Source organism: Psammomys obesus, unplaced genomic scaffold, assembly GCF_907164565.1.
Source record: "Psammomys obesus unplaced genomic scaffold, mPsaObe1.curated_primary_1811, whole genome shotgun sequence".
NCBI classification, from domain to species: Eukaryota; Metazoa; Chordata; class Mammalia; order Rodentia; family Muridae; genus Psammomys; species Psammomys obesus.
Genome location: NW_026596134.1, coordinates 10,267,339 through 10,287,184, shown reverse-complemented (window position 1 = coordinate 10,287,184; position 19,846 = coordinate 10,267,339). Strand labels below are relative to the sequence as shown.

The 19,846-nt window shown below is 40.2% G+C and overlaps 1 protein-coding gene across 1 annotated transcript in view; it reads left to right on the top strand.

Annotated features, from left to right (window-relative positions):
• Catsperb (cation channel sperm associated auxiliary subunit beta) overlaps positions 1–19,543 on the top strand; it is a 115,104-nt gene extending 95,561 nt beyond the window's left edge. Inside the window, exons 17-22 of the mRNA XM_055593100.1 lie at positions 5,937–6,076; positions 14,950–15,147; positions 16,342–16,452; positions 17,678–17,788; positions 19,138–19,273; positions 19,518–19,543. Of these exons, the coding sequence (XP_055449075.1) occupies positions 5,937–6,076; positions 14,950–15,147; positions 16,342–16,452; positions 17,678–17,788; positions 19,138–19,273; positions 19,518–19,543 (722 nt within the window). The remainder of the gene's footprint in view (positions 1–5,936; positions 6,077–14,949; positions 15,148–16,341; positions 16,453–17,677; positions 17,789–19,137; positions 19,274–19,517) is intronic.
• Positions 19,544–19,846: the final 303 nt, after the last annotated feature.

Below are 19,846 nucleotides of genomic sequence, written 5' to 3'. Positions count from 1 at the left end.
GAGAATTTTCTGTTTAGCTCTGTACCCGGTTTTTAAATTGGGTTACTTGATTTGTTGCTGTTTAACTTCTTGAATTCTTTACATATTCTGGATATTAGCTCTCTGTCAGATTTGGGTTGGTGAAGATCCTTTCCCAGTTCTAGGATGTTATTTTGTTGTGATGACATTGTACTTTACAGAATCTTTTCAGTTTCATGAGGTCCCATCTATTGATTGTTGATCTTAGAGCCTGTGCTGTTGGTGTCCTGTCCAGGAAGTTATCTCCTGTGCCAATGAGTCCTAGGCTCTTCCCCATTTTTCTTCTAACGGAATTAGTGTGTCTGGTTTTATGTTGAGGTCTGTGATACACTTGGACTTTAGTTTTGTGCATGGTGATAAATATAGATCTATTTGCATTTTTCTACGTGTAGACATCCAGTTAGACCAGCATCATTTGTTGATGATGCTGTCTTTTTTTTTTTTTTTCCATTGTATGGTTTTGGCTTCTTTGTCAAAAATCATCCATAGGTGTGTGGGCTTATTTCTGGGTCTTCTATTTAATTCCATTGATCCACCATTCTGTTTCTATGCCACTGCCATGAAGTTTTTATTACTATTGCTCTGTAGTACAGCTTGAGATCAAGGATGGAGATAACTCCAGATGATCTGTTGTTGTACAGAATTGTTTTAGCAATTCTGTTTTTTTTGTTTTGTTTTTCCATATGAAATTGAGAATTGTTCTTTCAAGGTCTGTAAAGAATTGTGTTGGTATTTTGATGGGAATTGCATTGAATCTGTAGATTGCTTTTGGCAGGATGGCCATTTTCACTATGTTAATCCTACAGCTCCATAAGCATGGGAGATCTTTCCATCTTCTGATATCTTCTTCAATTTCTTTCTTCAGAGACTTGAAGTATTTTCAAACAAGTCTTTCACTTGCTTGGTTAGAGTCACACCAATGTACTTAACGTTATTAGTGACTATTGTGAAGGGGGTTGTTTCTCTAATTTCTTTCTCCGCCCTTTTGTCTTTAGTATACAGGAGGGCTACTGATATTTTTGAGTTAATTTTGTATCCGGCCACTTGGCTGAAGGTGTTTATCAGCTGAAGAATTTCTCTGGTTGAACTTTTGGGGTCATTCATGTATTCTATTATATCATCTGCAAATAGTGATACTTTGACTTTTTCTTTTCCTATTTTTATCCCAGTGATCTCCTTTAGTTGTCTTATTGCTGTAGCTAGGACTTCAAGTACTATGTTGAAGAGGTATGGAGAGAGTGGGCAGTCTTGTTTTGTTCATAATTTCAGTGGGACTGATTTATGTTTCTCTCCATTTAGTTTGATGTTGGCTATAGGCTTGCTTTACTATGTTTTGGTATGTGCCTTTTATCCCTGATCTCTCCAAGACTTTAAATGTGAATGGGTGTTGGATTTTATCAAATACTTTTTTGCATCTAAGGAGATGATCATGTCGTTTTTCTTTTTCAGTTTTTTTATATGGTGGATTACATTGATCGATTTCCATATATTGAACCACCCTTGTATGCCAGGGATGAAGTTTACTTGGTCATGATGGATGATATCTTTTATGTGTTCTTGGATTCAGTTTATGGGTATTTTATTGAGTATTTTTGCATCAATGTTCATAAGAGAGATAGGTCTGAACTTCTCTTTTTTTGTTGGGTCTTTGTGTAGTTTAGGTATCAAGGTGATTGTGGCTTCATAGAATGAGTTTGGTAATGTTCCTTTTGTTTCTATTTTATGGAATAGTTTGAAAAGAATTTTCTGAAGGTCTGGTAGAATTATTTACTGAAACCATCTGGTCCGGGGCTTTGTTTGGAAGTGAAACTTTTGATAACTGTTTCTATTTCCTTGGGGTATGTAGCACGATTTAATCTATTTACTTGATCATGGTTTAATTTTGGTAAATGGAATCTATCAAGAAAATTGTCCATTTCATTTAGGTTTTCAAAATTTGTGGCATTTAGGTTTTTGTAGTATGACCTAATGATTGTTTTGATTTCCTCAGTGTCTGCCATTATGCCCCCCCCTTTTGTTTCTGATTTTACTGATTTGGATAGTTTCTCTCTGCCTTTTAGTTATTTTGTCTAAGGGTTTGTCTATGTTGTTGATTTTCTCAAAGAACCAGCTCTTGATTGATTCTCATTGATTCTTTGAATTGTTTTCTTTGTTTCTAATTCATTGATTTCAGCTCTCAGTTTGATTATTTCCAACTGTCTACTCCTCTTGGCTGTGTCTGATTATTTTTTTTTCCAGGCCTTTTAGGTGTGCCATTAAGTTGATTGTATGAGATGTCTCAAACTTCTTTCTGGAGGTACTTAGTGGTATGAACTTTCCTCTTAGAACTGCTTTCATTGTGTCCCATAAATTTGGGTAAATTGTGCCTTCATTCTCATTAAATGTTAGGAATTCTTTAATTTCTTTTTTTTTTTTTTCATTTTTCCCTGACCAAGCTGTCATTTGAATAGAGAGTTGTTTAGTTTCCATGTGTATGCAGGCTCTGTTGTTGTTGAGGTCTAGTTTTAGATCATGGTGGTCTAATAGGATACAAGGGATTATTTTGATCTTCTTGTATCTGTTGGAGGCTTGCTTTGTGCCAGACTATATGGTCAAATTTTGAGAAGGTTCCGTGAAGCACTGAAAAGAAGGTAAACTCTTTTGAGTTTGGGTAAAAAAGTTCTGTAGATATCTATTAGGTCCATTTGATTTAGGACCTCTGTAAGTGTCATTATTTCCCTATTAACTTATGTCCAGATGATCAGTCCTTTAGTGAGAGTTGAGTTTTGAAATTTCCCACTATTAAGGTGTTGGTATCAATGTATGATTTAAGCTTTAATAATGTTTCATTTGCAAATGTAGGTGCTCTTGTATTTGGGGCACAGATGTTCAGGATTGTGATGTCCTCCTGGTGGGTTTTTCCTTTGATGAGAATGAAGTGCCTCTTCCTCATCTCTTTTGATTAATTTTGGTTGAAAGTCTATTTTATTAGCTATTAGGATAGCTACCTTAGCTTGTTTTCTGGGTCTGTTTGCTTGAAGAACATTTTCCCAGTCATTTGCTCTGAGGTAGTGTTTATCTTTGTTGCAGAGTTGTGTTTCTTGGACGCAGCAGAATGTTGGATCCTGTTTCCTCAACCATTCTCTTAGTCTGTGTTTTTTTATTGGAGAGTTGAGTCCATTGATGTTGATATATAATAGTAACCAATGAGTGTTAGTTCCTTTTATAGTGGAGGTGGTGCTGTTACTGTGTTTCGTTGCTTCTTTTCTTTTAAATTTTTGTTGTGAAGTTATCTATATCCTGTGTTTTCTTGGGTGTAGTTGATTTCATTGGATTGGAGTTTTTCTTCTAGTATCTTCTGTAGGTCTGGGTTGCTGTGTAGATATTGTTTCAATTTAGTTTTGTCATGGAATATTTCATTTTCTCTCTCTATGTTGATTGAAAGCTTTGTCTGGGTTGGCATCTGTGGTCCCTTAAAGTCTGTATGACATCTGCCCAGTGCCTTCTGGCTTTCATAGTTTCTGATGAGAAGTCTGGTGTGATTCTGATAGGTCTACCTTTATCTGTTACTTGGCCTTTTCCCCTTGCTTCTTTTAATAGTTTTTCTTTGTTCTGTAGATTTAGTGTTTTAACTATTATGTGACATGAGGCGTTTCTTTTCTGGTCTAATCTATTTGGTGTTCTGTAGGGCTCTTGTATGTTTATGGACATCTCTTTCTTTAAGTTGGGAAAATTTTCTTCTATGATTTTCTTGAAAATATTTTCTGGACCTTGGAGCCTGGAATCTTCTTTTTTTATCTATTCCTATTATTCTTAGATTTCATCTTTTCATGGTATCCTTGATTTCCTGGATGTTTTTTGTTGGAACTTTTCTGATTTTACTTTTTCTTTGAAAGATTTCTGCAAGTGTATCTTCAGTACCTGAAATTCTCTCTTTAATTTCTTGTATTATGTTGGTGACACTTACCTTTTTGGTTCCTGATCTTTTCTTTAAGTTCTCCAGCTCCAGTGCTTTATTGATCCTAATTCTGTTTTCATGTCTTGAACCATTTCCTTCATCTGTTTGAATGTGGATTCCTGTCTTTCCATGATGGCCTCTAGTTTTTTTTTGTTGTTGTTGTTGTTCATTTCTTCTCTATATGCCACTACTTGTGCCTCTATTTGTTTGCTGTATTTGCCTGTATTTCTTTGAGAGCTTTATTTGTTTCCTCTCTATTTGCCTCTACTTGTGCCTCTACCTGTGCCTCTATTTGTTTGGCTGTATTTGCCTGTATTTCTTTGAGAGCTTTGTTCGTTTCTTCTTTATGTGCTTCTAATAACTGGATAAGCATAGCTTTAAAATCATTTCCTGTGTTTCCAATGAATTAAAATATACATTAATTTTGGAGGTTGCTGGTGAGGCCATAATATCCTGATTTTTGTTGGATATGTTCTTACAACAACCTCCAGCCATCTGCTTATCTGTAACCTTTGCTGTTTGTTCCTGGAGTCTATACTCCAGACTGGCCCACCTTTCTCTGGTGTTTGGAGTATTCTTCAGGAAGATGAGAGAGGTCCACTGGTTCAAGAGTAGATGTTGGTGTTTCAGCAGTAGCTAAAGGAGAAAGGTTGCAGTGGGAGAGGGTGCTAGAGAGTGTAGATGCCTGGAAGGGTGGAGTTTAAGCGCTGGAGGGGGTGCGGGTGCTAGTGCTGTTCATTGTTTGAGGGCTCAATGCACATGCGCAGGTTCCCTGACTACCTCAGTGGCCTACAGGCCTGTCGTACTGTCCTCCTGGTTTTCAGATCTTCTGGGTCCCACGAATTGTTTGCCTGGACTCCACTGGTAGACCCACAGAACAGGGACTTCAGTGTTGAGAATACCCAAGGATCCCTATGTTGCCCACAGTCAGGGTGTGAGTGGGAGGGATCTGATGTTTGGCTACTAGCTTAGAGGGACCCTGGATCTGACACTCTGCAAGCACTCACTTGAAGGTGCACTCACTTGCTCACAGGCCTAATAAGAAAGCACAGGAGTTCCTTTCTGTTCTGTACTCTCAGATTTGGGCCTGCAGGGACAAATGAGAGTGTAGGAGATCTGTCAGCTCAGTAGTGTTCACTGTTTGTCCTCTGGGCAGGGAGGCCTGTACTTGGTGTAGCTGCTTCTGCCATCTCCATCACAGAGCATGGAGGCTCCTGTCTGGGCTAGCCACCACCCCTCCACAGCCACAGTCCTGGGAGGCCAGCCTGTGCCTTTTCAGTCACTGAGTGTGGAGGCTCATGCTTGAGGCAATCAGTATTGCCTCTGCTGAACAGGGAGACCCATGCTTGGGGAACGGGGAAGTGCAGGGGAGTTGAATATTCACCACTCTCAGTCCCTGGAGATGTCCACTGGTCTGGACCTGGATCCAAATCCCAGCTCCTGGGTTGTCCCCTCTCACCCAGGAAGCCTCAATGTCAATGTTCTGCCTCCAGCTGCCCCTCCACTCACCAATTTCAGAGTTTCGGATCCTGTGCCCCCCCAGATGTGGGGTGCACTGTTTGCCACCACCGTGGACCCCCCCAAGGAGGTTATTTTAAACCACTAAATACACTATGCATCTTTGAAGCAACACTGGCGAGATGGTCCATATGGCTCTTTCAGTGAACCAAGTTCAGTTCCCAGCACATACAAAATTTCACTGGGATATTTTTAATCATTTGAAGGGCATCAGCTTCCTCAGCTCCGTACTTGTAGGTAATTGTATCAACAAGTACCTGCCTATAGCAAACATAACCAGCAGTACCCAACTGATCTTGCTATCTACTTGAGAACCTGGATGAGAAATGAGGAGCAGAAGGGAAAAGTATTTCCTGTGTAAAGTACCTATATTTTTTCTAAGAACTATTAAAATTGCCAATTATTATTAAGTTGTTTTTACAGTTTTGTTATGTAATGCTAACTGTTGTTACTGATTCCATAGGTTCAATGCCAGTTCAAGGCCAACCATTGAGTGTGATTATTGGAAACCCAATGTTATTGGAAGTTAAGACAGAAGGTCACTATGACATCAACGAAAATTACCATTTGAAGATTGACGTAGGTAGCAAATTTTCACACAAAGTAAGACATTTTTTATTATTACAAAATAATCTATTAGATATAAAAAGTGTAGACTTAATAGCTATGAAAGGCCAACATAATCCTTCTATCAATTATATGTAAGACCATTTAACATGTGTGGTATTTTATAAGGCTGGGTTTAGGTTGATAAAAGTTAGAAATATGTGTTTTGGTCAGTGTTGGCCTTCTGGCTCTGATGGAAGTGTGTCCTGGGACTCAGAAGCCCAGGAACTACCCAGCTCTGAGAGGATACCTCCTCAGAAGAAACATCGCAGCCAAGAGGGAGGATATCCTTTGTTGAGCTGGAGTGCTGCAGCATGATAGTTCCAATTCCCTGCTCTCAGTAGAGGGTATCCCCAGCTGAGCAAAGGAGCCCAGGAGCCTCAGCCTATTCCACTTTTTTGGTTAGTTATTTCTTTATTTCATTGCTTCTTAGCTTTTTCTAATGAAAGAGTTACAAAAGGCAGCAAATCTCATAAAAGAGATTTTTTGGAATGTCCAGGATGTGGAGGGATGAATCCAGGTTTCGCTGCCCTTGCCCCCAGGAATGGACAGCATAAAATTGAAAGAAAGTGCAGGGTTTATATAGGATTTTTTAAGGGGCAGAGCTTTTCAGGGCAGAGTTCCAGAGTAAGGACTGGTGGGATTTTAAGTTCTGAGCTTGGGAAGGTCAGGGATTGGTGGGTCTTTCTGTCTAGAGATTGGTGGGATTTTGTGTTCAGAGATTGGTGGGTTTTTGTGCCCAGGGATTGGTGGCATTTTGTGGGAAGGTCAGGGATTGCTGGGGTTTCTTGCTCAGGGGTTGGTGACTTTTTCCACCACCCTTTCCTTGCACTGGACCCATGGGTTGGGATGGGAAGAACTTCCTGGCATCATGCAGCTTTGGCTGGTATGCCATTGCTGTGGAGCTGCTCTGGGAGGCTGGAGAGGAGATGCTGTCACCGTGAAAAGCTTCTCCAGTGGTACCTCGCTATGGCAGCAGGCTAAGGAAAGAAGGTGCAGACACCATGGACAGCTTCCATGGTGCTATCTCATGACGGCAGCAGGCTGAGAAAGTGTCCCTGCCCTGAAATGTGCCACCATTTGGACAAATGCCAACATGTTGACAGCTCCTGTGACAGCACAGGCTGAGGCAGGAAGGATGGGCCACCAATTTGACAGCTTCTGCTGTGTGCCTCTCAGGGACTATAGTCAGGAGTGGTGCATACCTTTAATTCCAGAACCCTTGGAGGCATGAGCTGGCAGATCAATGAGAGTTTAAGGCCAGTCTGGCCTACATAGTGAATTCCAGGCCAGCCTTGGGTACATAGTAATTGAATCTTAAAAGAATAGAAAGTAAAAGAACTTTTGCTTATATAGTTGTAAATCTCTTCTAATTTATTATTTTTTTATTTTTATTTTTCATATTAATTACAGTTTATTCACTTTGTATCCCAGCTGTAGCCTCCTCCCTTATTCCCTCCCATTCCCACCTTCCTTACCTCATCTCCTCCCATGCCCCTCTCCAAGTCCACTGATAGGGAAGGTCCTCCTCCCCTTCCATCTGATCCTAGCCCTAGTCACCCCAAGAAGAACAAAAATGAAAGCAGAGGTTTTTAATGCTATTCCCTATGAAGAATCCTGAATAAGATCAGAAATCATAGCCATCTCATTAGGTGCACAATCAAAAATACAACATACGAAGACAAAGCAGCATGATACCTCTAAAAGATCACCAAAACCCCCTGAAAAACCAAACTGCAAATCAAATAATCTAATTTAAAATTGGGGTACAGAGCTAAGCAGAGAATTCTCAACAGAGGAGTATCGAATGGCAGAGAAACACTTAAGGAAATGCTCAATATCGTTAGTCATCAGTGAAACGCAAATCAAAACAACTCTGAGATTACATCTTACACCAATCAGAACGGCTAAGATAAAAAACTCAAGTGACAGGGCTGAAGAGACGGCTCAGTGGTTAAGAATGGCTGTTCTTCAAAAGATCCTGAGTTCAATTCCCAGCAACCACATGGTGTCTCACAACCATCTATAATGAGATCCGGTGCCCTCTTCTGGTGTACAGCTGCACATGCAGGCAGAATGCTGTATAAACAATAAATAAATCTTAGAAAAAAAATAACTCAAGTGACAACACATGCTGGACAGGATGTGGAGACAAGGGAACCCTCCTCCATTGCTGGTGGGAGTGCAAACTTGTACAACCACTTTGGAAATCAATCTGGTACTTTCTCAGAAAACTGGGAATAGCACTACCTCAAGATTCAGCTCTATCATTCCTGGGCATATACTCAAAAGATGTCCCACCATTCAATAAGGACATTTGCTCAACTATGTTCATAGCAGCTTTATTTGTAATAGCCAGAAGATGTCCTACATGTCCCCCAATGGAGGAATGGATACAGAAAGTGTGGTACATTTACACAATGGAATTAAAAGCAAGGAAATCATGAGATTTACAGGCAAATGGATGAAACTAGAAAAGATCATCCTGAGTGAGGTAACTCAGAAACAGCAAGACAGGCATGGTATGCACCCACTTATAAGTGGATATTAGCCAAATAACATTGCAATACTGAAATCTACAGACCTAAAGAAGCTTAACACTAAGGATGACCCTAGGGAGGATCCTTAAATCTCATTCATAATGGCAAATGGGATAGATACCAGAAGCGGCGGAAGAGAGGAAACAGGATGGGAGCCTTCTATAGAGGGTCCTCTGAAAGGATTCACCCAACAGGGCATCGAAGCAGACTCACAGTAAAACTTTGGGCAGAGCACAGGGAGTCTTAGGGGAGAAGGGGAGTGGATAGAAGAAGGACATGAAGGGGACAGGAGCCCCACAAGGAGACCAACAAAGCTAAAGGACCTGAGCCCAGGGGGTACTGCAGAGATTGATGCACCAACCAAGGACTATGCAGGGAGAGGACCTAGAACCCCTGCTCAGATCTAGCCTATTGGCAGCTCAGGATTTATGTGGGTTCCTTAGTAAGGGGAGCAGAGGCTGCCTCTGTCATGAACTTGATTGCTTGCTCTTTGATCACTTGCCCCTGGAGATGCAGTCTTGCCAGGCCACAAAGGAAGAGGATCCAGGCAGTTCTGATGAGACCTGAAAAGCTATTGGCAAATGTCAGAGGAGGAGAAATCTACTTTCAGTGGACTAAAGGAAGGGGATAGCGGAAAGAGAGAGGACGGGTGGGACTAGAAAAAGTTGAGGGAGGGGACTTCAATCAGGATATGTAATGAATAAATTGTGAAAATAAAGTAAAAGTAAAAATTAAAAAAGAAAAACCAACCCTCAAAGATAACAAAATGATTAAAGGGCCAGACAAAGGCTTCAAAGGCAAACACTTAAAATGGTTGTTACTATTGCTTCTTTGTTTTCTGATATTAGTATTTTAACTATATCGAGACCTAAAACTAATTTTCAAGTCCTATTTCTAGCTCTTAAATTTGAATGACCAGTAATCTGGAGGAGGATTCAAATAAGCGGACTAATAACACAAACAATCAGTTCTGGTGCTCAAAAAGAAAGCTGGCATCACAGACAAGATATTATTTAAACAAGAAAATTGAGATTTTGAAGATTAAGAAAAAACAAGTAGAAATGTTGTAAATGAAATTTTTAGATAGATCAAATAAAAACACAGTGGAAAGCATTTTCAGGAACCCTGACCAAGCAGAAGAAAGAACACCAGAAATTGAAGATCAGGTCTGGTAAAGAATACATTCAGATAGCAACAAAACAAACAAACAAACAAATAAACTAGTATTTCATGCCCATAATTTTCTACCACTAAGATTTGACAGCTTGATCATGAGACCACGTTTAAGAATCCACAGGATAGAAAAAGAAACTCAGAGAAAATGAAAGGGCATAGGAAATTTGTTTAATGGAATTGTAAAAGAAAATTTCCTCCAAATACAGGGTGATGTGAACATTCAAATTTAAGCACTAGAGACAGGACTAGAAAATAAATGTCTTGCTCACAACATAGTTAAAATATAATATTAGAAGACAAAGAAACAATAGTAACTAATTTCAAGACCAACCCACTGTGGCTCAGTTGGGGAAGCACTTGTCTGGCATGCATGAAGACCAGGGTTACATCCAAGCAGGGCATATGCCAGATATGTTACTGCACATTTATAATCCCAGCACTTGGAAGGTTTAGATGAGAAAGGAACCAACTCACTCATGTTGTCCTCTGACTTACACACACACACACACACACACACACACACACACACACACGTAAGAAGAAAAACTAACAACCAAGAAAAGAGACAGTCTCAGTCAGAATGTGACACGGGTTTTGACTACCTGATTTAATATTGTTTTGTATCTCTCAACTTCCCGTTATTTATTCTTTTTCTTTGGCGAGATTGCTATGTGCTTAATAACCTTGCCCATTCAAGACCAAAACACAACTATCATAGATCATTTTCTGGATAATTAAAATCAATATATTTTGGAGGGAGGGTGGCTGTGATAAGGCTATGAAGTGAATAAAATAATAAAAGAAAAAGTTTGGCCTGAAATTCTCTTTCTTTGTTAGGTCTTTGTGAGGTTTAGGTACCAAGGTGACTGTGGCTTCATAGAATGAGGTTGGTAATGTTCCTTCTGTTTCTGTTTTATGGGAAAGTTTGAAGAGTAATAGTGTTGGCTCTTCTTTGAAGTTCTGGTAGAATTCAGCACTGAAACCATCAGGTCGTGGGCTTTTTTTGCATGGTAGACTTTTGATGACAATTTCTATTTCCTTAGGGGATATAGAATTTCAGGCCAATCTCCCTTCTGAACATTGATGCAAAAATACTCAACGAAATACTTGCAATCGAAGTATTGCAAACCGAATCCAAGACACCATCAAAGATATCATCTACCATGACCAAGTAGGCTTCATCTCTGGTATTCAGGGGTGGTTCAATATATGGAAATACATCAGTATGATCCACCATATAAAAAAAAAACTGAAAGGAAAAAAAACCTCACATGATCATTTCCATAGATGGAAAAAAAAAAAAGGCAGTTGATAAAATCCAACACTCCTTCATGTTTAAAGTCCTGGAGAGATCAGGGATACAAGGCACATACCTAAACATAGTAAAAGCAATATACAGCAAGCCTATAGTCAACATCAAACTAAATGGAGAGAAACTTAATTCAATCCCACTGAAATCAGAGACAAGGCAAACTGCCCATTCTATCCATATCTCTTCAACATAGTACTGGAAGTCCTAGCTAGAGCAATAAGACAATTAAAGGAGTACAGAGAATCAGGGGGATTCAAATCAGAAAAGAAGAAGTCAAAGCATCACTATTTGCAGATGATATGATAGTATACATGAGTGACTCCAAAAATTCAACCAGGGAACTCCTACAGCTGATAAACAGCTTCAGCAAAGTGGCTGGGTACAAAATCAAAAACTAAAAAATCAGTAGCCCTCCTGTATAGCAAAAGGGCCGAGAAAGAAATTAGGGAAACCACACCCTTCACAATAGCCACTAATAACATAAAGTACCATGGTGTGACTCTAACCAAGTAAGTGAAAGACCTTTTCAAAAGAAACCTTTAAGTCTTTGAAAAAAAGAAATTGAAGAAGATATGAGAAAATGAAAAGATCTTCCATGTTCATGACTTGGTAGGGTTAACATAGTAAAAATGGCCTTCTTACCAAAAGCAATCTAGAGATTCAATGCAATTCCTATCAAAATACCAACACAATTCTTTACAGACCTTGAAAGAACAACTCTTAATTTCATATAGAATAACAAAAAAAAAAAAAAAAAACCAGAATAGCTAAAACAATCCTGTACAATAAAAGATCTTCTGGAAGTATCTCCATCCCTGATCTCAAGCTGTACTATAGAGAAACAGTATTAAAACTGCATGGTACTGGCATAGAAACAGAATGGTGGATCAATGGAATTGGAACAAAGACCCAGAAATAAACCCACACACCTATGGACACCTAATTTTTTTACAAAGAAGCCAAAACCATACAATGGAAAAAAGATAGCATCTTCAACAAATGGTGCTGGTCTAACATATAGAAAAATGGCAACAGACTCATTTCTATCACTCTGCACAAAATTAAAGTGCAAGTGGATCAAAGATCTCAACATAAAATCAGACACACTAATTCTGTTTGAAGAAAGAGCGGAGAGAGTCTTGAGTTCATTGGCACAGGTAACAATTTCCTTAACAGAAAACCAACAGCACAGGTTCTAAGATCTACAATTAATACATGGAGTATCATAAAACAGAAAACTTCAGTAAAGCAAAGGACACTGTCATCAGAACAAAATGACAGCCTACAGACTGCAGAAGGATCTTCATCAATCCTATATCTGACATAGGGTTAATATCCAGAATATATAAAGAATTTGTATAATTAGACACCAACACACCAAATAATCCCATTTGGGGACAGAGCTAAGCAGAGAATTCTCAACAGAGGGATATCAAATGGCAGAGAAACACTTAAGTACAACAAGGATATTTCCTCAACAATGTTCGTAGCAGCCTTATTCATAATAGCCAGAAGCTGGAAACAACCCACATGTCCCTCAGTTGAGGAATGGATACAGAAATTGTGATACATTTACACAATGGATTACTACTCAGCAATTAAAAACAAGAAAACCATGAAATTTTCAGGCAAAGGGTGGGAACTAGAGAAGATCATCCTGAGTGAGGTAACCCAGAAGCAGAAAGACACACATGGCATATACTCACTTATAAGTGGATATTAGACATATAATATAGGATAAACATTCTAAAATCTGTACACCTAAAGAAGCTAGGCAAGAAGGAGGACCCTGGGTAAGATACTCAATCTTCATTCAGAAAGACAAACAAGATGGACATCAGAAGAGGGAGAAAACAGGGAACAAGACAAGCGCCTACTACACAGGGCCACTGAAAGACTCTACCCAGCAGGGTATCAAAGTAGAAGCTGAGACTCACAGGCAAACTTTTGGCAAAGTACAGAGAATCTTATGAAAGAAGGGGGAGATAGAAAGACCTGGAGAGGACAGGAGCTCCACAAGGAGAACAAAAGAAAAAAATCTGGTCTCAGGGGTCTTTTCTGAGACTGATATTCCAACCAAGGACCATTCATGAAGATAACCTAGAACCCCTGCGCAGATGTAGCCCATGCCAGCCCAGTGACCAAGAGGGTTTTCTAGTAATGGGAACAGGGACTGTCTCTGACATGAACTCAGAAGCTGGCTCTTTGATCACCTTTCCCTGAGGGAGGAGCAGCCTTACCAGGCCACAGAGGAAGACAATGCAGCCAGTCCTGATGAAACCTGATAGGCTAGGGTTAGATGGAAGGGGAGGAGGACCTCCTCTATCAGTGGACTGAGGGAGGGACATGGGAGAAGGAAAGGGAAGGAGGGTGAGATTGGGAAGGGACAAGGGAGAGGGCTACAGCTTGACTACAAAGTGAATAAATTGTAATTAATAAAAAATAAATCAATTAAAAAAGAAATCATCAATATCATTAGTCATTAGGGAAATGCAAATCAAAACAGCTCTGAGATTCCATCTTACACCAATCAGAATGGCTAAGATCAAAAACTCAAGTGACAACACATGCTGGAGAACATGTGGAGACAAGAGAACCCTCCTCCATTGCTGGTGGGCGTGCAAACTTGTACAACCACTTTGGAAATCAATCTGGTGCTTTTTCAGAAAATTGGGAAAAGCACTACCTCAAGATCCAGCTGTACCACTCCTAGGCACATATCCAAAAGATGCCCCATAAGGACATTTGCTCAACTATTTTCATGGCAGCTCTATTCATAATAGCCAGAATCTGAAAACAACCCAGATGTCCCTCATTGGAGGAATGGATACAGAAATTGTGGTACATTTACACAATGGAATACTACTCAGTAATTAAAAACATGGAAATCATGAAATTTGTAGGCAAATGGATGAAACTAGAAAAGATCATCCCGAGTGAGGTAACCCAGAAAGAGAAAGACAGGCATGGTATGAACTCACTTATGAGCAGATATTAGCTGTATAATATAGGACAGCCATCTACAGACCTAATGAAGCTTAACACTAAGGAGGACCCTAGAGGGTGCTTAAAGCTCATTCAGAATGGCACACAGGATAGACATCAGAAGCGGTGGAAGAGAGGAAACAGGACAGGAACCTACTATAGAGGGTCCTCTGAAAGGATGCACCCAACAGGTGGGATCGAAGCAGATGCTGAGACTCACAGCCAAACTTTGGGCAGAGCACAGGAAGTCTTATGGAGGAAGAGAGGGGTGGGCATAGAAGGACATGGAAGGGGACAGAAGCCCCACAAGGAGACCAACAAAGCTAAAGGACCTGAGCCCAGGGGGTGCTGCAGAGACTGATGCATCAACCTAGGACCATGCATGGAGAGGACCTAGACCCCCTGCTCAGATGTGGCCAATTGGCAGCTCAGTCTCCATGTGGATCTCTGAGTGAGGGGAGCAGGGGCTGTCTCTATCATGATCTCAGTTGACAGTTCTCTGATTATTCGCCCTTGGTGATGCGGCCTTGCCTGGCCATGGAGGAAGAGAACCAGGCAGTCCTGATAGGACTGGACTTAACAAGCTATAGGCAGATGGCAATGGTGGAGAACTCCCCCTTTCAGTGGGATGGAGGGTAGAGGGAGGGACGGTGGGATTGGGAGGAGTTGAGGGTGGGGGACTTCAATCGGAATATATATTGAATAAATTGTAGAAAAAAATTAAAATTAAAATTAAAATTAAAAAAAAGAAAAAGGAAAAATATAATGGTCAGGAAAAAACAAAATAAAACAAAACAAACCCCGATGTGTTTTGGATGTCTCCGGGATTCTAACCTTCCGCTTTGGGCTGTACCCAGGGCTCCACGTCGCTGGCGCTGGTTCTGTGGGACGCATCAACCGATTGCCTTGTCACGACGCTGGTGACAACCATGAAGAGCAGCTGCAGTTACCTCAGGACTATGCACCACGTTCCCGACACTTACATACCACCTGAAGACTGGACCAGCGGAGTTCACGAGGACAGTCTGGGCTTCAACATGATCAAAACTCTGCCGGTAAGATTCTAGCTCTGCCCCTTTAAGAGGGCAAGTGATGTGCTTCTCCTGCGGCCTTCCATGGCCATTCCGTGTTAGCAGTTCCGCTCTGAGGACCTCTAGCAGTTTCATCATTTTTCGAACTGTGGGTCATTTTAAGAATGTGATGGTGATGATTCATTTCAAACCCATTATTACTTCCTGAAATGAATATTTTTGTCACTAACTTCCCTCATCATCATTAATGTTATTAGTATAATGATGGTATAATCTTGGGATTTTGTGATACATGCAACCATATTGACTTACAATGATTTTGTCTCAAGCTTATATATCTAAACGATTCTATTTCTCTTTGGGTTTAGGTTTTTTTCCCCCCTTCAGTAAAGTCTCAAAATATTGAACTTGACCTTCCAGTTCTCCTGTGAACAACCGCATTTCAGTATAATAACTTTTGCTTTTGTTTTGTTAGTATCTGTGAGTCCTCTAATTTTGTTCTTGTGTGTTAGGGCCATCATGCATGCTTGCAATCGTGTGTGCAGGAAAGCTTGACCATGTGGGCTTATGTGGAGGCCAACAGTTAACCTCAGATGTCTTCCTAAATCTGCCTTTTTTCTGAGGACGATCTCTCGTTGAGCCTAGAAGTCACCATTTTACCTAGATCTGCAGACAAGCTCTCCAGATAGGCCTGTCTCTGCCCTCTCTATTGCGGTTAGGGGTTAGTGCTGGCACAATTGAGTTTCCCCTTGAGTGGCAGACACTACCAGCTGAGCCATCTGCTCGGCCACTTATTTTGTTGTGTCTTGTCTTATTTGGGGATTCTTGTGACCATTTCAAAGCTAAAAATTAGCTGAAGTACTACTTCTAGTTTTGTGACAGAAAACAAATAATCAAACTTGAGGCTGCGTTCTAACTGAATCACTGAGCCTCTTCTCTAAAATGCTTGGACATACCCTGAAGTAACTTCATGGCAGCTACTTTAAGAACTAAAAGTCATTTTCACCTCTTTACAAAGTCCAAATGACATCATCACAGGGTAAGGTCTTTGAAATTACAGAACCTGAGGGGTGGAAGTACTGAAGAGGAGAAATTAATTGTAATGCCTGGAGCTAGAAGTGAATTGTTTGCATTAAACAGTTTTCTAAAAAAGCCAAAATGTTTATGCTGTGGTGAATAATAACCCGTGGCCCCCTTTCTTTACCTAATCATCTGCAGGTAAACTACAGGCCTCCATCTAATATGGGAATTTCTATTCCACTGACCGATAACTTTTATCATGCAGACCCTAGCAAACCCATCCCAAGAAATCTGTTTCAGAAATCAAAGGTAAAGAATGTGTCTATAAATGAACTAATGCAGTTTTTGAATTATATTTAAGAAATCAGTGTGCTCATGATCTAGGTCAGCTGACAAAGGCCCTGGCCATCAAGCCTGAACTCAGTCTGACCCCTAGGATGGAGTAGAAATAAAGAACAGACCCCTGCTGGTTTGCTCTGGCTCAGACCCACACATCAAGACATGCACCACACACACACACACACACACACACACACACACACACACACACACACACTAAACACACACACACACTAAACACACACACACACAGATACTGTCTCAAAAGAGAGAGTTGAACAAAGTAATAATACATATTGTATGCATGTTTTCACACACACAAACTGTTTAGAGGTTAACACACTCTTGCTGAATCTTAGGTTTGGGCAAGAAATTCTGCTCTAAGCTGTGAGGCACTAAGACCCTGAGCTCTCCAACTCTGTTTCCTCCAAAGATAAAATCTTTTTTGTTACTACAACCATTCCCTTTATTAACATAAGAATTTTTTTTTTTTTTTTTTTTTTGCATGTATAGCTTTACCTTCCTGGGGTTTTCCCCACCATAATTTTCCGGGGATTTAAGTAGGAAATATATCTAGTTGATATGAAATAATTAAGATGGAAATTTGATCACTCGTTTATTTTGTATTGTTGAACAAGGTCTTGCTATGTAGTGTAGTTCACACTAGCTCAAACTTCTATGTAGTCCAGGCTGAATGAAACTCCTGATCATCTTGACTCAAGGTGATGAGTTTGCTGACATGTGTTGCTACAACTACCCCCAGGAGGGTTTTGAGTGCAGGATTTGGGGTATGTGACACTTGCACATTTCAGTACTTTTGTTATCAGACACTTATCAACATTCTCTAAAGACAGAGCTCTGCACATGACAAACGGTAGCTCCATGGGCTTTCATACTAGTCAGAGAAACTTCACTGTGAAAGGAAAAGGAAGATGTACCTTTTTCAGAACAAAACGTCCACGTGCAACCTGAAAGAATTGTGCAGAAATATTGTTACATTACACCCTTCATAATCTCCTGGGCAAGCGCTTTCTGCAGATCTGTACCACTAATGTCTCTGATTTTATCCTGAATGCATCTTCTTCTGTAACTTCTTGAAATTTTATTATTCAGAGAATAAGTATTCCCTAAACACTTACTTTGGAAAATTTCCGAATCATGAAAACAAGACAACCTCTGCTGCTTCTGTCTGCAGGAAACTGGCAAATACAAACAGTGCGCCAATGCCACCCGTCGGGAAATGTGCAACTGCACTGAGCACCAAAAGTTTTCACATGCTGTCGCTTTCTCGGACTGCAAAGAAAAGGTAAGACAATTCATATTTGCCCGATGATGCAATGATTTCCCATTCCTGTGATTGCAAATGTGCCTTTAGTCAAATATGAAAACTCAGACGTGGAGGCTGAAGGCATGGCTGAGTGCATCAAGGCATTTGTTGCTTTTGCTGAAGAGCCAGGTCAATTCCCAGAAGCCACATGCAGCTCACAACCTTCTGGAACCCCAGTTCTAGAGGCTCTGATGCCCTCTTCTGGCTTCCACTGGCACTGTATTGACATGCCTTGGAGATAAACATGCAGGCAAAAGGCCATATACATAAAAACATCTTAAAAATAATCTCACATGTGGAAATAATGTCTGTTGTGACTTGGAACCAAATATGACACAGTTAAAAGTATCTGTCTTCTGCACTTAGAGGAATTAACTAAACTTATCTCTGAAGTAAAATAAACATGCTTACTCTGCCCTCTCCATTTCACGGGTAGAAGTATCCACATGTATCATACACACAATTAACAATCCTACTCCCAATGAATTAATGTAATGTAATGTAATTTTCAGGCTACCATGTGCCCCAGATACTGCTCCTGGAGACATACCCAAAGGACCTTGTCACTATGCCACAGAGATGCATGCACACACGTTTATTACTGCAGTGCTCACAATGACTAAGAAAGGGAACCATCCAAAATGTCCATCAGCACATGGAGAGACAATATGTTGTGCAATGTGTTTTGTGACATGAAAAACATCAGATCACATTTACAGGAAGATAGTTGGTACTGGAGATCATTGTGTTAAGTGAAATAAGTCAGGCCTAGAAGAAAAGTCCTGTGTTATTCCTCATGTGAAGACTCTACACTTAAGTGTGAATTGGGGGAGTAGAAAGAAGAAAAGAGACCAAGCAAGCAGAGGAAGAGATCTTAAACGGGGTTAGATAGAGAAGAGAATTTATGTGACATAAAAACAGAAGGGGGGTGTGTCTGGGGAGAAGAAGGAGACCTGCAAAGAGGTGCAAAATAAAAACCCAGAGTACAACATTTTTGGAAGAAAATTCCTGATAATTATATATGATATATATTGTATACGTGTGTGTGTGTGTGTGTGTGTGTAAATACATCTGTAAGAAAACTCCATTATAACACCTATCACTTTGTATACGAACTTCAGAAGTTATGCATCTCATTACCGTGTTTTCTGCTTGGAATTTGCATGGAATTTGTTGTATAGACTCTTTTTGTGTCTGAAAGGCAGAGGTTTTAGGAAGCACTCCACTCAGAACAGCCAAGGTTCTGTCAAAATCTCATTCATTTCTTGATCAAGAATGACACTATTGAATTTCCAGACTTATATTCATTCATGGAATTTGTATTTTAGGTTCATCGTTACAAGTTTCCAGTCACACAATACCCGGTCGTTTTGGAGATTTTCAATGAAGGAGAAAAATTCTCCATGGAACCCCCATATTTGGTTACCGTGACTGAAGTCAATATGAGAAAAAACTGGGAAATAAGTATGGTTTTCTGTCTTCTATGCTTATCTTACAAGCTATTTTATTATTACTGTTTTGTTTTGTTTTGTTTTTTTAAATGAGTGGATCACAAAGCCTGTTCACAGGAGAAATAGCCAGGAGTTTTTGGGAAAAGGAGTTGAATCATTGGCATTTTCACCTTTGTCATCTCCTTTTATGTTCCTGCCGGTAACCTGGGTTCATTGGTATAAGGCCAGTTTGGTTTTGTTTTTAATTTGAACTGTAGAACTGAGGAATTCACTCAGTAGTTAAGAGCATACTGCTCACGCAGAGGGCCCACGTCAAGCAGCTCACACAGTGTCTGCAACTCCAGCTGCAAAGTGTCCTGTGCCTGTGCGTGTGGGGTGCTACACATACCTACATGCAAACACAACTAAAAACAAACCTTTAGCAAATAAGTGAAGCACAAAGATGAGCCTAAAAGTCATGTTGGAGATGAGTAGCAACAATGATGGAGTTTTTGCTGTGTGCCAGTTGTGTGTCTTCATTATTCACCGTGTCAGCAGTTACCTAAATGTTCTCTGTGCTTCCAACATTCTGTAGGATATGCTTCTA